This window comes from Populus alba, chromosome 15 (genome assembly GCF_005239225.2).
Source record: "Populus alba chromosome 15, ASM523922v2, whole genome shotgun sequence".
Lineage (NCBI taxonomy): Eukaryota > Viridiplantae > Streptophyta > Magnoliopsida > Malpighiales > Salicaceae > Populus > Populus alba.
This window is the reverse complement of record NC_133298.1, coordinates 13350669-13362461: the sequence shown is the minus strand read 5'-3', so window position 1 is coordinate 13362461 and position 11793 is coordinate 13350669. Positions and strand designations below refer to the sequence as shown.

General features: G+C 33.4%; 1 protein-coding gene across 5 annotated transcripts; it reads left to right on the top strand.

The window, feature by feature from the left end:
• Nucleotides 1-7210: 7210 nt before the first annotated feature.
• LOC118033463 (TORTIFOLIA1-like protein 3) lies at nt 7211-11333 on the top strand. 5 transcript variants are annotated; one of them, XM_035038466.1, is made up of 5 exons: nt 7211-8347; nt 8437-8545; nt 8901-9466; nt 9779-10200; nt 10843-11333. In XM_035038466.1, exons 1-4 carry the CDS (start codon nt 7562-7564, stop codon nt 10184-10186), a joined length of 1869 nt encoding a protein of 622 aa, XP_034894357.1. In that variant the 5' UTR covers nt 7211-7561; the 3' UTR covers nt 10187-10200; nt 10843-11333. The 5 variants fall into 5 exon arrangements, with proteins under 5 accessions (XP_034894357.1, XP_034894356.1, XP_034894354.1 ...); XM_035038465.2 differs by having other exon boundaries at nt 7212-8347; nt 8898-9466; nt 10850-11333; XM_035038463.1 differs by having other exon boundaries at nt 7212-8347; nt 8898-9466.
• Nucleotides 11334-11793: the final 460 nt, after the last annotated feature.

Here is an 11793-nt window from a genome sequence, read left to right as displayed (position 1 = left end):
GTAATTAAGAAATTAAAACTTAACGTATTGATCAAAATATAGAACAATAACCCATGGAAACTTGCAGTCTCCAGCTCCCTTGTTATGACTATAAACGATCAAACATGAGCAAATTCAGAAAGGTTAATCGTTTCTTACTAAAACCAGACACAATCCCTAGTCTTGCAATATGGCTTCTCTGCTGGTTTTATTGCAATCTTGTGGGCCAAGTAAAGTCTTTCTTCTCGACCAGATTTAAAATCGTGCGCAGATCGTCGACATGGATTTTCTTCAAATTTGAATGAAGCTGAAACGTCCCTGTCTCTGTCCCTCCACCGACAAATGAAATGACCTTGCCACCGTTGTCTCTTTGCTCTCCGCCGCCTGCAGCTTGGGATTTTAATTTGCACCCTGCCACCATTTTCTCTTAAATTTTACATTGATGCGCAGTCCTATAATATTACGTACTGAGGAGTTGTTCCATCTATTGATCGTCTTCTGATTATATATAAAGTGGGTCTGATACAAGAACAAGTTTACCAGTCAAGATGATATGATTTCGATGGGAGCAGTTGGATCTGACGGAGGAGGAGAAAAACATCAGCACAAATATTGCCTAATTGTCTCCAGATTTATTTGAACCCACAAACTATACACTAAAAATAGTGTCTGTTTTGCCTGCACATGGAATGATGAAGGGTGTTGAAAAAAATAATAATGCAATGTCGCCCTGCCATCGTACATAACATGATAAAGAACACATCATGGCAATATATCCCTAATTAAAACTTTTTTTATTTTTATATTTTAAAAGTGTTTTTAAAAAAATTAATTTTTTTACTTTTTTTATTTTAAATTAATATATATTTTTAATTTTTTTTGATATATTGATATAAAAAATAATTTTTTAAAAATAAATAATTTTAATTTTAATGTTTTTCAAATAAAAAACATTTTTTAAAAAACTACAATTATATTCTCAATCATTCGCTAAGAAGGGTCCCCACGTTCCCATAGCCAAAATTGGACATGAGAAGCTTCACATGAAATGCTCGATTCCCACTTCAATCATGCGAAGGAAGGAAGAATTACGTGCTTTTCTCTCTCTCTCTCTCTCTTTTAATTAAATGCAATTTATGCCTGAGGTTTGTAGGTCTTAATGCTTAATCATTGATCCTTTTTATTTTTTAGTTAATTGCTCGTTAATTTTACTCTTTGAAATTGAGAATATTTGTTAATTTCAAATTCGGGGTCATTATTAATTTTAGTGATCCCTAGAGATTTAGAATTATTTTTCATTTAAGTCCCCAAAATCTGAGCTATCTGACCCTTCTTCATTAAAATCATAACAGTGGTTAAGAGATTCAGCGTTTAGATAATAATTTTTTAAAAAATAATAATTTTTTTTGTTAAAAATATTTTTTTTATATTTTAGATCATTTTAATATATTAATCTCAAAAATATTTTTTTAAAAAATATATTATTTTGATATATTTCGACATGAAAAACATTTTAAAAAATAACTATAATTACACTCCCAAATATTCCTTAATTGAATCAATTCTAGAGTGCCAACTATAATGTGATTAATTAAAAATTAATAATAGGGTAGATGGATTATTGACAACCTGATTCCCTGAATATTTATTGACAAAATTAACGTAATCATTCAATAATGTTGATTATCCTATTTATTTTCTTCAGAGCCAACATTTAAAAATATTATTTTTGTTAAATGAACCACGGAAGAATAAAAATCATCAATATTTTTCCGGAATCGGTTCTTAGTGATGTGGCTTGCCTGCCCTTCCCAGCAAATTAAGACAAGCAACTTCAAACAAAAAAAAAAAACCATAATAAAATTACTTGATAAATCTAAAAAGTTGGAGTGTCAACTACAGCTAATTCACTATTAATATCAATAAGGAATCATGTGACCCCCCACCTTTTCTTTTCTTTTCTTTTTTTCACTTTCAATCTTTTTTCCGTACAATTGATTCTTTTTTTTTTGGTAAGCAATACAATTGATTCCTTAGCTGAGATTTATTTTGAAACTATAATGAAATTACCAAATTAAAAACACAAATGACTGAAATGTCTAGCATGATAATAAAATCAAGTTTGAAGTTAATTTTTTTTACAATTTAGATTTTGTATTTGTATTTGTCTTTTTTTTTTTTTTAGTTTCGTCTCTATTTTTTTTCTTAACTAGTTATTTGAGTTGTCTTTGAACCAATTAAGCTGACTAAATCAAGTCAGGAAAAATCTGACATAGTTAATTTTAAATCTGAGCTAAGAAAAGATTCAAGTTAAGAGTTTTTTCTCTTTAAATTTCATTTTTTTTCTCAATTTTATCCTTAGGTTTTCTTCAATGATCATCTAGGTTGTTTTTGGACCATCCAAGTTGATTGGATCATATCAGAACAAATCTCATAATTTTAACTTTAAACCTGAATTAAATAAGAAGTCAAGTTAGGAGATTTTTTTTTTTTAATTTCATTTGTTTTCTAATTACATCCTTACATTTTTTTAATGATAATTTCGATTGTCTTTAGATCAGTTAAGTTAATCATGTCACATTAAAACAACTTCTATATGGTTTAATTCTATATATAAATTAAATAAAAAAAATCAAGTTAAATTTTTTTAAAATTAATCAATCTACTAAGCTAAATTTAATAAAAACACCAAATAATTCTTTACATTCAAGAATTTTTTTTGTTAAGTTTCGAATGGTTTTTATCCGATTGGCAGTGCAGCAACATAGACATGAAAACTATTTGTTATATATATATATATATATATAAAGCAAAAGGAAACTTGTCATCCCCTCTACACGAAAGGGAAAAAAAGTCTACAATTGTTTCTTAATATCAGCAGGATATCCTGAGATTCATTACTTGACATATATCCTTGCTTTCATAAACCACATGCAATCACATGTCTACAGCACAAGAAAAGGATATATATAGAAAGAGGAAATTGAAAAAAAAACAAAAAGAGGTGAAACGGACAAAACAAAATTAAAGCTTAGAAAAATAGCTTTCTCCCTGTTGCTTATGATAATTGCTAACTTGAAGACAAAACAATTGTAGTTCAATGTCTTTGGTTTTTGAAACAAAGACCGCATAACAACATGCATTTTCCCCTAGAGAATGTCTTCAATGGATGCGTAATTGCAGCAGCCTACTTACAGCTTTGCTGCCATTTCGTCCAAAGACTCTACATTCTTTAAAGAAACTTTATTGCGTCTCGATCCTGCGTCTCGATCCCCCCATTAAAACTAGAAAATGGCACATGCATGGTAAGTGATATATAATCATGACCTGACTTGTGCAATCTACTTCAATGTCTTTGATTTTTGTTAAAATATTTAGTAAGATTCAAAAGTTTTATAATATTTAGAGAGTAATTAGTGATATTCTATTAATTATTTCTTGAATTCATCTTAAATAAAAGGATAAATACAAATAAAATAAAATAAAATTCATAACCTATACAAAATAATAATAGTATCTCTACCTATAACTTTTCTTTCTTGCCTGCAACTATAGGCTTGATTTTTCATGGGGAAATCCCGAGTATCAATTAAACTGGGTTTTCATGATTTTTTTAACAACGTCCAAAATTATTCATTTTTCATTAAATCAAGTGTACATTCATGATATTTTAATCATTACTCACTGATTTAACATAAAATAAACTCACAAATGTCATTCAATCGAGATTCACTTGAAAAACTTACCTTTTCACTGTTATTCATTGTCCATGATGAATAAGATTGAGTAAAATAACATCAACAAGAAATTCTTGGTTCTCGAGTATAAAAAAACAAAAATTTTGCTTCAGATTTAATGTTTCAATCTAGGTGTGTCATGCTATCAGAGAGAGAAAAAGACTATAGAGAGAAAATTATGCAGATTTATATTTATTATATAAGAGGATAAAAATAATTTTTCATCTAATTTGATTTGTCTTGTTATCAGAAAAAAAAAAAAGAAGCTGTAATTTTTTTAAATCTTATACGGAAAACAAAAAACAAAACAAAGTACACGAGGTTTTTTGTGATTATCCGAAATAGTCAAGAAAATGAACTAATACAGTACCGAGAATAAGCTTCTTCTTCTTCTTTTCTAAAATAGAATTAAAACTGAGTTGGCGTGTAAACTAGGATAATAGAATTATCAACATATATAAACACATTAATGTATGCCGTCTTCATTTATAAAACCTGTATGAAAATATAGTTATGATTAATTTTTAAAGTATTTTTATTTAAAAATATATTAAAATAATATATTTTTTTATTTTTTTTAAAATTATTTTTAATATCAACATATTAAAATGATTTAAAAACATCAAAAAAATATTATTTTAAAACAAAAAAAATAAAAATTTACAAATTAAAAAAAAAAATTAAAACTAAAAAATAAACAGACACGTACTATCCATTTCTAATTTTCTATCATAGAACTTTTATAAAAGGCAGTACCTCGTTTAAAATATTCTATTCTTATGTAGTTTCTCTTTGTTTATTTTTTAAACTTAGTTCCTTCCTCCATGATTGCCATTCAACCAATTGACGACTACTTTTCACCAACCGGGACGCTCTTTTTGAGCTTCTTTTTTCTTGATGCGGGTTCGTAAAGGAGATGCGGTGGTTGTGTGCCGTGAAGGACGCCTGAGGCCCACATATTGAGTAGCTTGTGAATAAACTAACAAGTTAAACCCCATTAATTACAGCAAATTATGATTAATTTACTTAATTCCAGTATGAGTAGAGTGATGAGAGCTTCCATTTCCATTTCTGAAGCATGTAATAAACATGCAAGCGGTCGAGCGACGATCGGACTAGCCGTACGCGGCGTATCATTACAAGGAAACTAGCTTAGTAATTAAGCACACAAGAATGGCCCAGCGGTAGACCGCGCATCACTTAAAAGAGACACCTGCATGCATGGTAGGCTAGCTGGGGCCACAAATGATTTGTTTTGGCAATGGTTTCTTCACTTTAATGTTCACGTCATGTTAAGAGAACTGTCGGCTCATGGTTATTATTGAACTTGAACTACTATTGAATCACCATAAAGAATATTTCTACTTATTAAGCCCTCTTTTTTGTTATTGCGTTTTAAATATTAAATAGGTTAGATAAAATTTGATTTTTTTTATATTTTAATTGTTTAGATGTGCTGATATCAAAAATAAATTTTTAAAAATAAAAAAAAATATTATTTTAACTTATTTCCGAGCAAACAATACTTTAAAAACATAACCGTCACGTTGAAAAATAATATTTCTACTATTAAGCCCTAAGCCCTCTATCTTGGTATTGCGTTTTAAATGGGTTAGATAAAATTTGAATTTTTAATATTTTAAATTTTTTTTAATGTGTTGATATCAAAAATAATTTTTTAATAATAAAAAAATTATTATTTTGATATATTTCTGAGTAAAAAGTATTTTAAAAAATAACCGCTAGATCCTGTTTGTTTTTACGTTTTAAAGACTCTTTTAAAAAAAATTGAATTTTTTTATTTTAAATTAATATTTTTTTGTGTTTTTAAATTATTTTAATGTATTGATTTTAAAAATAATTTTTAAAAATTTTAAAAAATTATTTTAATTCCACTTTTAAAAAAAAATTATTATTACATTCCCAACATGCATGATCCACCTTGAGCTAAAATGAGCGTGCTAAAAAAATGAATTATTACCTTAAGCTTAAAGTGAGAGCAGCTCACGGAGTTAATTACAAAAGAAAGTCAAAGAAATGTACAGATGAGAAGAAATATGTATAGAAATATATACAAATCCTTCCTTCCTGCTCAAATTAATCTATCGGACTAGACGTACGACTTATTCCTTGTCTAATATATTATTAAGACAAAATAATATTGAACCGTTCAACCACTCATCAATCAGTTAGAATTTGTGTCCTCGATTATTAGGTGGCAACCAAACCTGGAAGAGAGCTTCTTAATTAAATAACCCATCGTATCGATCAGCAACATGACAGCTCATCAGATCGTTTCCTCCAAATTTATGCAGGAGTAAGAGGGTACTTGTAAGTATGGATATATGATTATTTTTTAAAGTTTTTTTTATTTGAAAATATATTAAAAATATATATTTTTTTAAAAAATATTTTTAATATCTTAAAATATTAAAAGAAGGTTAATTTGAGTAAAAAAATAAATTTAATTTTTTTAAAAAAATATTTTTAAAATACAAAATCAAACTGCCCTACGCATTTATGATTAACCCCTGAGACATTATTTGAGTCATAGGATACCGGGCAGCTTGGTTGGAAATCCGTGCCAGCGTCACGTGACTCCTTAGTTTTTGGCGCTAATTTTTACCCGTAATAACTACCATGACGCGCACAATTCGTTCTTCCGTTCGAGGACCACAATACCGTGGTCCTGCATCCATCCGAACTTTCCCTTCCCCATGTCGTGGTAGTAGATCCAGAGTCTCACTCTGGTGTGTCAAGTCACTGAAAAGTAAAGAGCGGTTCCTTTTGCTGCAAAATCTATAAAAAATAATGGCAGCGAGTGTACATTATAAGGTAAGGTCGGTGCGTGATGTTTAAAGGCTGTGGAAGATGTTGCTTAAAGTGTGGAGAAAGCAAAATCCATTCTTATCACGGAGGATTTAATTTAAAACGAGCAATTACCTTGTTATTAATCAATCAATTAATTAATTAATGGGATATCAACTTGTAGGGTACTTGAATCTAATCAGAATATTGGTATCATGTGTATTAATTGAGCTACAAAAACATTATTAAGTTCTAATTGTGGATATTTTTTATGCTAAAATATATTAAAATGATATATATATATATATTTTAAAAAAATTATTTTTAAAATTACCATATCAAAAAAACTATTCAAAACATATAAAAAATTTAATTAAAAAAATTAATATTTTTTAAAAATTATAGGTTGATTTGTGTTTTCAAACATTCATTTATTATGATAGATATAGTTAGATATGCATTACTAGCTAGTTATACCAATTTATTTATTTAAGAAAAAAGATAGTTTGATGATTAAATAACTTGTTTTTCTTTTGTTAATTTTAATCTTAAAAATATTTAAAGAATTTATTAATCTCTTTACATTTTTATTCCTAAAATTTCTGGATCTGCCCATGATTTTTTTGGACAAAACTAAGCATGGAGAACTTGTTGCCCATATTTAAAGCAGCTTTTTACTTTGTTTGCTTTATTATCTCCAATGTCTTTCACATGCAACGCAACCAAAGCATAATAGTAACTTCCAGCTACGTTGATTCCCTTAAACCCAACTTAAACAGAAAACGTCACCGTCTTGTGTTCAGCGCAAGTAAAACAGCATCGTTTTAAATCTCAGCTTTGCTTACATTAGTCCCCGTTAGCCATAACCACCCACCTACTTTTAAGTTTAAAAGGCTCATGCGCAACTGAGACAGCTTCACCACACCGGAAAGGAAAAGACCCGAACCACCACCACTGGCAATGCTGCCACGCATACCACCAGCGCCACCACCCGACCACCGTTAGCTGCATCACCACAACCACCAGAACTTAGAAAAATGGCGCAGAAACTGAAACTAAAAGTGCTAACTCTGATAACAAAGCTGTCGGACAGAGACACGTACAAGATAGCATCAACAGAATTAGAAAAAATAGCAGGATCCTTGGATAGCACGACACTTCCTACTTTCCTCTCTTGCATTCTCTCCACCGACGCAAACGACAAGCCGTTAGTACGCAAACAGTGCCTTCACCTTCTCTCTACTCTCCCTGCTCTCTACTCTAATTCTCTCTCAAACTCTCTCCCTAAAATCCTCTCTTACATTACTCGCCGTCTCCGTGACCCTGACTCCTCTGTCATCCGCTCACAGTGTCTGACAGCAATAACCTCACTCGCTTCCAATATCACGAAACTTCCATTCTCGACTGCCTTTTTGAAGCAGTTGAGTGAATCGGTGTTTACGGAACAGGAATTGAATGCGCAGATTGGATCCGCGCTGTGTCTGGCCGCCGCGATCGATGCGGCGCCGGATCCGGAACCGGGGAGGTTGGGGAAGGTGCTGGTGCCGAGATTGGAGAGGCTGGTTAGGAGTGAAGGGTATAAAGCGAGATTTGCGGGACTGGTGGTTGTAGGGAGTGTGATTGGTGTTGGTGGAGTGAGCGGGATTGGAGGAGGGATTGGAGGTTTGGTTAAGTGTTTGGTTGGGTTCTTGAGTAGTGAGGATTGGAATTCGAGGAAAGCCGCTGCTGAGGCGTTGAGGAAGTTGGCTGTTGTGGAGAGGGATGGTGTTGCTGAGTTTAAGAGTGAGTGCTTGAAAGTTTTCGAGAACCGGAGATTTGACAAGGTTTTTTTTTTTTTTTTGGCTCTCATTTGATTGTGTTAGTTTTAGTGTGTGTCCATGTTTTGTATTTATTTATTTTGTTTTTAATTTAGGTGAAGGCTACAAGGGAAGTGATGAATGAGACAATAGAGGCATGGAAGCAGGTTCCGGATGTGTCAGAGGAGGCATCTCCGCCTCCTCGGTCACTGGCTTCTTCCAGAGGTAATGGCTTGAGGAGTAATGTTGCTGTTTCTTTCTTTTCTCTTTTAGATTTGATCCTTGTAGATGTGGATTATCTTGGAGAAGAAGTTGATATGCTTTGGTTTTGTTGATTTGTAGATGGGACAATTTCTGTTGATTTGAAGCCAGATTTTTTTAATTTCTTCTATTTATTTAGACTTAAATTATGGAATTTACCCTGTTTTGATCCTTTTGTGGTCTTTAGATTTATTGTTAAATAAATCTGAGATTTTTAACATTCAACATGGCATATGCCATGTGTTGCAAGTTATGGGATTTTGTTCTTGTTTGTCTGTGTAACCCATTTCCAAATTTTGGTCTCTTATGATCACAGAAGATGCGAGTGATAAGCGTCACTGGTCTGGATCCAAGAATTCTTGCGCTGCTGGTTCTGAAGCCACTCAAATGGGGAAAAAATCCGTTTTGGCTATCAGGACTACTCCACCTGACGGTTCATTAGCAGCCACGGCTAGGAAGAGGGGTCCTCTAAAGAGTACCGACAAGAAAACAAGTCTAGCAATGTACGGGAAAGTGGACCAGAAGAAGCTCATGGACTGGAAAGTTGAGATTTCCGTTCCTAATAGTATTTCGTCAACGGCGGGTGGGGAAAATGATCGTAATGAGAAAAATGCTAATGTTTCAGAAAGAAGGTTTGCAAAGCCAGAAACAAAACGAGCCCTTTTCAGTAAGAACTCTGATGAGAAGACGCTTAAATTTGGTGGTTTCAAGTCTGGTTCTCGAGTGGCTCCTTGTTACGAGGAGAGCCCTCAGTCTACTGCTGTAGCTAGCACTGGGACAGAGAATCAACATAGCAACCACAAGGAACCTGAGGATTTATCTTTGATTCGCAACCAGCTTGTTCAGATTGAAAGACAGCAATCTAGCCTACTAGATCTCCTGCAGGTTTGTTCCACTGACTAGAAACTTGGGCTTCATCTTAGAATAACTTATCAGTACTTTGGTGGTGAAAATTAAAATGGTCAATGTATGTAGATTTCCTTGTTATAAACTGTCCATCTCATTGTTGAGCATAATTGAAAACGTTTTGTAAGACTTGTCAATTTGGAATCATATCTTTAAAAGAATCATTTACATCTTTAAAATAAATGCTAATAAACCACATTGGATTATATGATGTATATTGCTGATTCAAGCACTAGTATTTTTAATGAAGGTTTCTGTTCACGCTTTCTCCCATTATCTTATCACATGTAGAGTTTCATTGGGAGCTCACAAAATGGGATGCGTTCCCTTGAAACACGTGTGCATGGCCTGGAGTTGGCACTGGATGAGATATCATATGATTTGGCTGTATCAAGTCGAGGGATGCCTAACAGAGATTCCAATAGAACCACATGTTGTTTACTACCTGGTGCAGACTTTTTGAGCTCCAAGTTCTGGAGGAAAACAGATGGCCGATATTCAAACTCAAGGATTTCTTCATCCAGGGGTACTCCATTATCAGCTGCTGTGCGCAATAGAGCTGATAGGAATGGCCAATCTGAAACAAGTAACTTGGGGAACCAAAGGTTGCGGCTTCAGAGTGGTGCTGGCTTCATTGTGAATCCCCTGGCAGAGATTCATGGTGGCGCACGGGTGAACTCAGAGGTGACACAACACTAGCCAAGGATCAGCAGGTATTTGATACTGAACTACTACTTAAGGTGTCCTACTGTTCATCCTTCTTCTGATTCGTTTAGACTTACAAGTTGCATGTCTTTACGTGGATTGGCATTTGACAGAGCCTGGATCCCCCCACTTCCCTTCCCTCCAGATGCACTTCTTTGAAATTCAAACCTGAAGTTATTCAATAGGCATTTGTTAATGAACTATCTAATTCTGAAAATACAAAACAAGAAGAAGAAAAAAGAATCAGCTCATCAAACTCCGTGCATCACATGTCTTGCAATAAAACTTCTAGTTAACTGGTGGGTTCATGGCAACAATATCTTCTTATTGTTTGCTTTTGTTGTTTTTTTCTTTCCTTCAATTTTCCGGGTTGGAGAGTTGTTCGCAAACTTAGGTCATGTGGACCTCCATGTTCCATTAATTACTCAAGGAGCTGTTTATGAATATTTCCTCGTGAAGCTTCAAGGGAGAGGAAAAAATTTCCTAGTACATTTTCTTGTGCTTTCTTGCCTTTTCAGCTTGCATGCCAGCTACCATGAAATTTCAGGATGTTCTTCAACGTTCTCTGCTTAATGGGTTGTTGGAAGTCTGCAAAATTCAAGTTTCTGATAAAATTCTGTTTTGGTCAGTGACCTGATAAATTCTTGCAGTTTGCAGATTCGCTGCATAACTGGGATGGCCCAGTTCTTGTGAAATCTCCATTTTAGAAGAAACCAGTAAATGAAGAAGGAAAATTCAAAGACTATCTGTAAGACAGTGTGCTGTCCACTCATGAAGTTTCTCATCACAAGTTGCAACATAAACAGTTCCCTTATACAGCTTGCCCGGGAGAGCTTCTCAATTCTATAGCCATTTGCAGTAACAAGAGTGAAAAGAAAGTCATTTTATCCATAATTCTTCATTTTACTGTAGCATTTTTTCCCCCTTCTGTATCGAGCATTATAAATCCGGACATGATGTTGAGAGACAGAGAGGTATTCTGCAGACTGGGAGAACATTCCACCACCAAATATGGCCCCAGCCTGGTATATACAGTGTTGGATTTGTATAGCTATTTCTGTTTCCAAAGGAATGGTTTCAATTTCTCTTGTTGTTCTTGCTTATTATCCTTACCCAATAAATGGTATTGATAATGTGGACCTATTGTTGTCTGGAATTTCTACTTTAGAAACATGCATGTCTCGCCATATCCATCAGAGCTTGTCATTCTGAGCTTTTTGCAGATCAAAGAGATGCAATGGAGTTTTGCAGCTGGTCAAGGATCATCCTGCTCCAATTTAACGTTCTCCAGGATAAGAAATATGCATCTACTTGTAAGCAGGTGCCAAAATCTTCTCCTGAAGAAGATTAAATGTACAACAGTCGAATAGCTTGAATAGATCATGTGCTCGGTCGTGTTCATGCAATACACAAGTAATTACAGAGAAGATTATATCGACAAGAGGCAGCACATAAAATACAGGCATATTACCAGTTCATTTATTCAATTTACCAAACGAAACGTGTAATCTGCAAAATTGCTCACGACAATCCTTGGTTCAATTGCTCCACAACACAAGAACTGACAAAACATGGCCTGGGCTAGCATTCAAGAGGGCCAT

Excerpts from the sequence above, each read along its gene's own strand:
- LOC118033463 (XM_035038465.2), top strand. The coding sequence starts at position 7,562 with ATGGCGCAGAAACTGAAACTAAAAGTGCTAACTCTGATAACAAAGCTG. Across the intron at positions 8,348-8,436 it reads AGAACCGGAGATTTGACAAG|GTGAAGGCTACAAGGGAAGT; the intron begins GTTTTTTTTTTT and ends TTTTTAATTTAG. Across the intron at positions 9,467-9,778 it reads GCCTACTAGATCTCCTGCAG|AGTTTCATTGGGAGCTCACA; the intron begins GTTTGTTCCACT and ends TATCACATGTAG.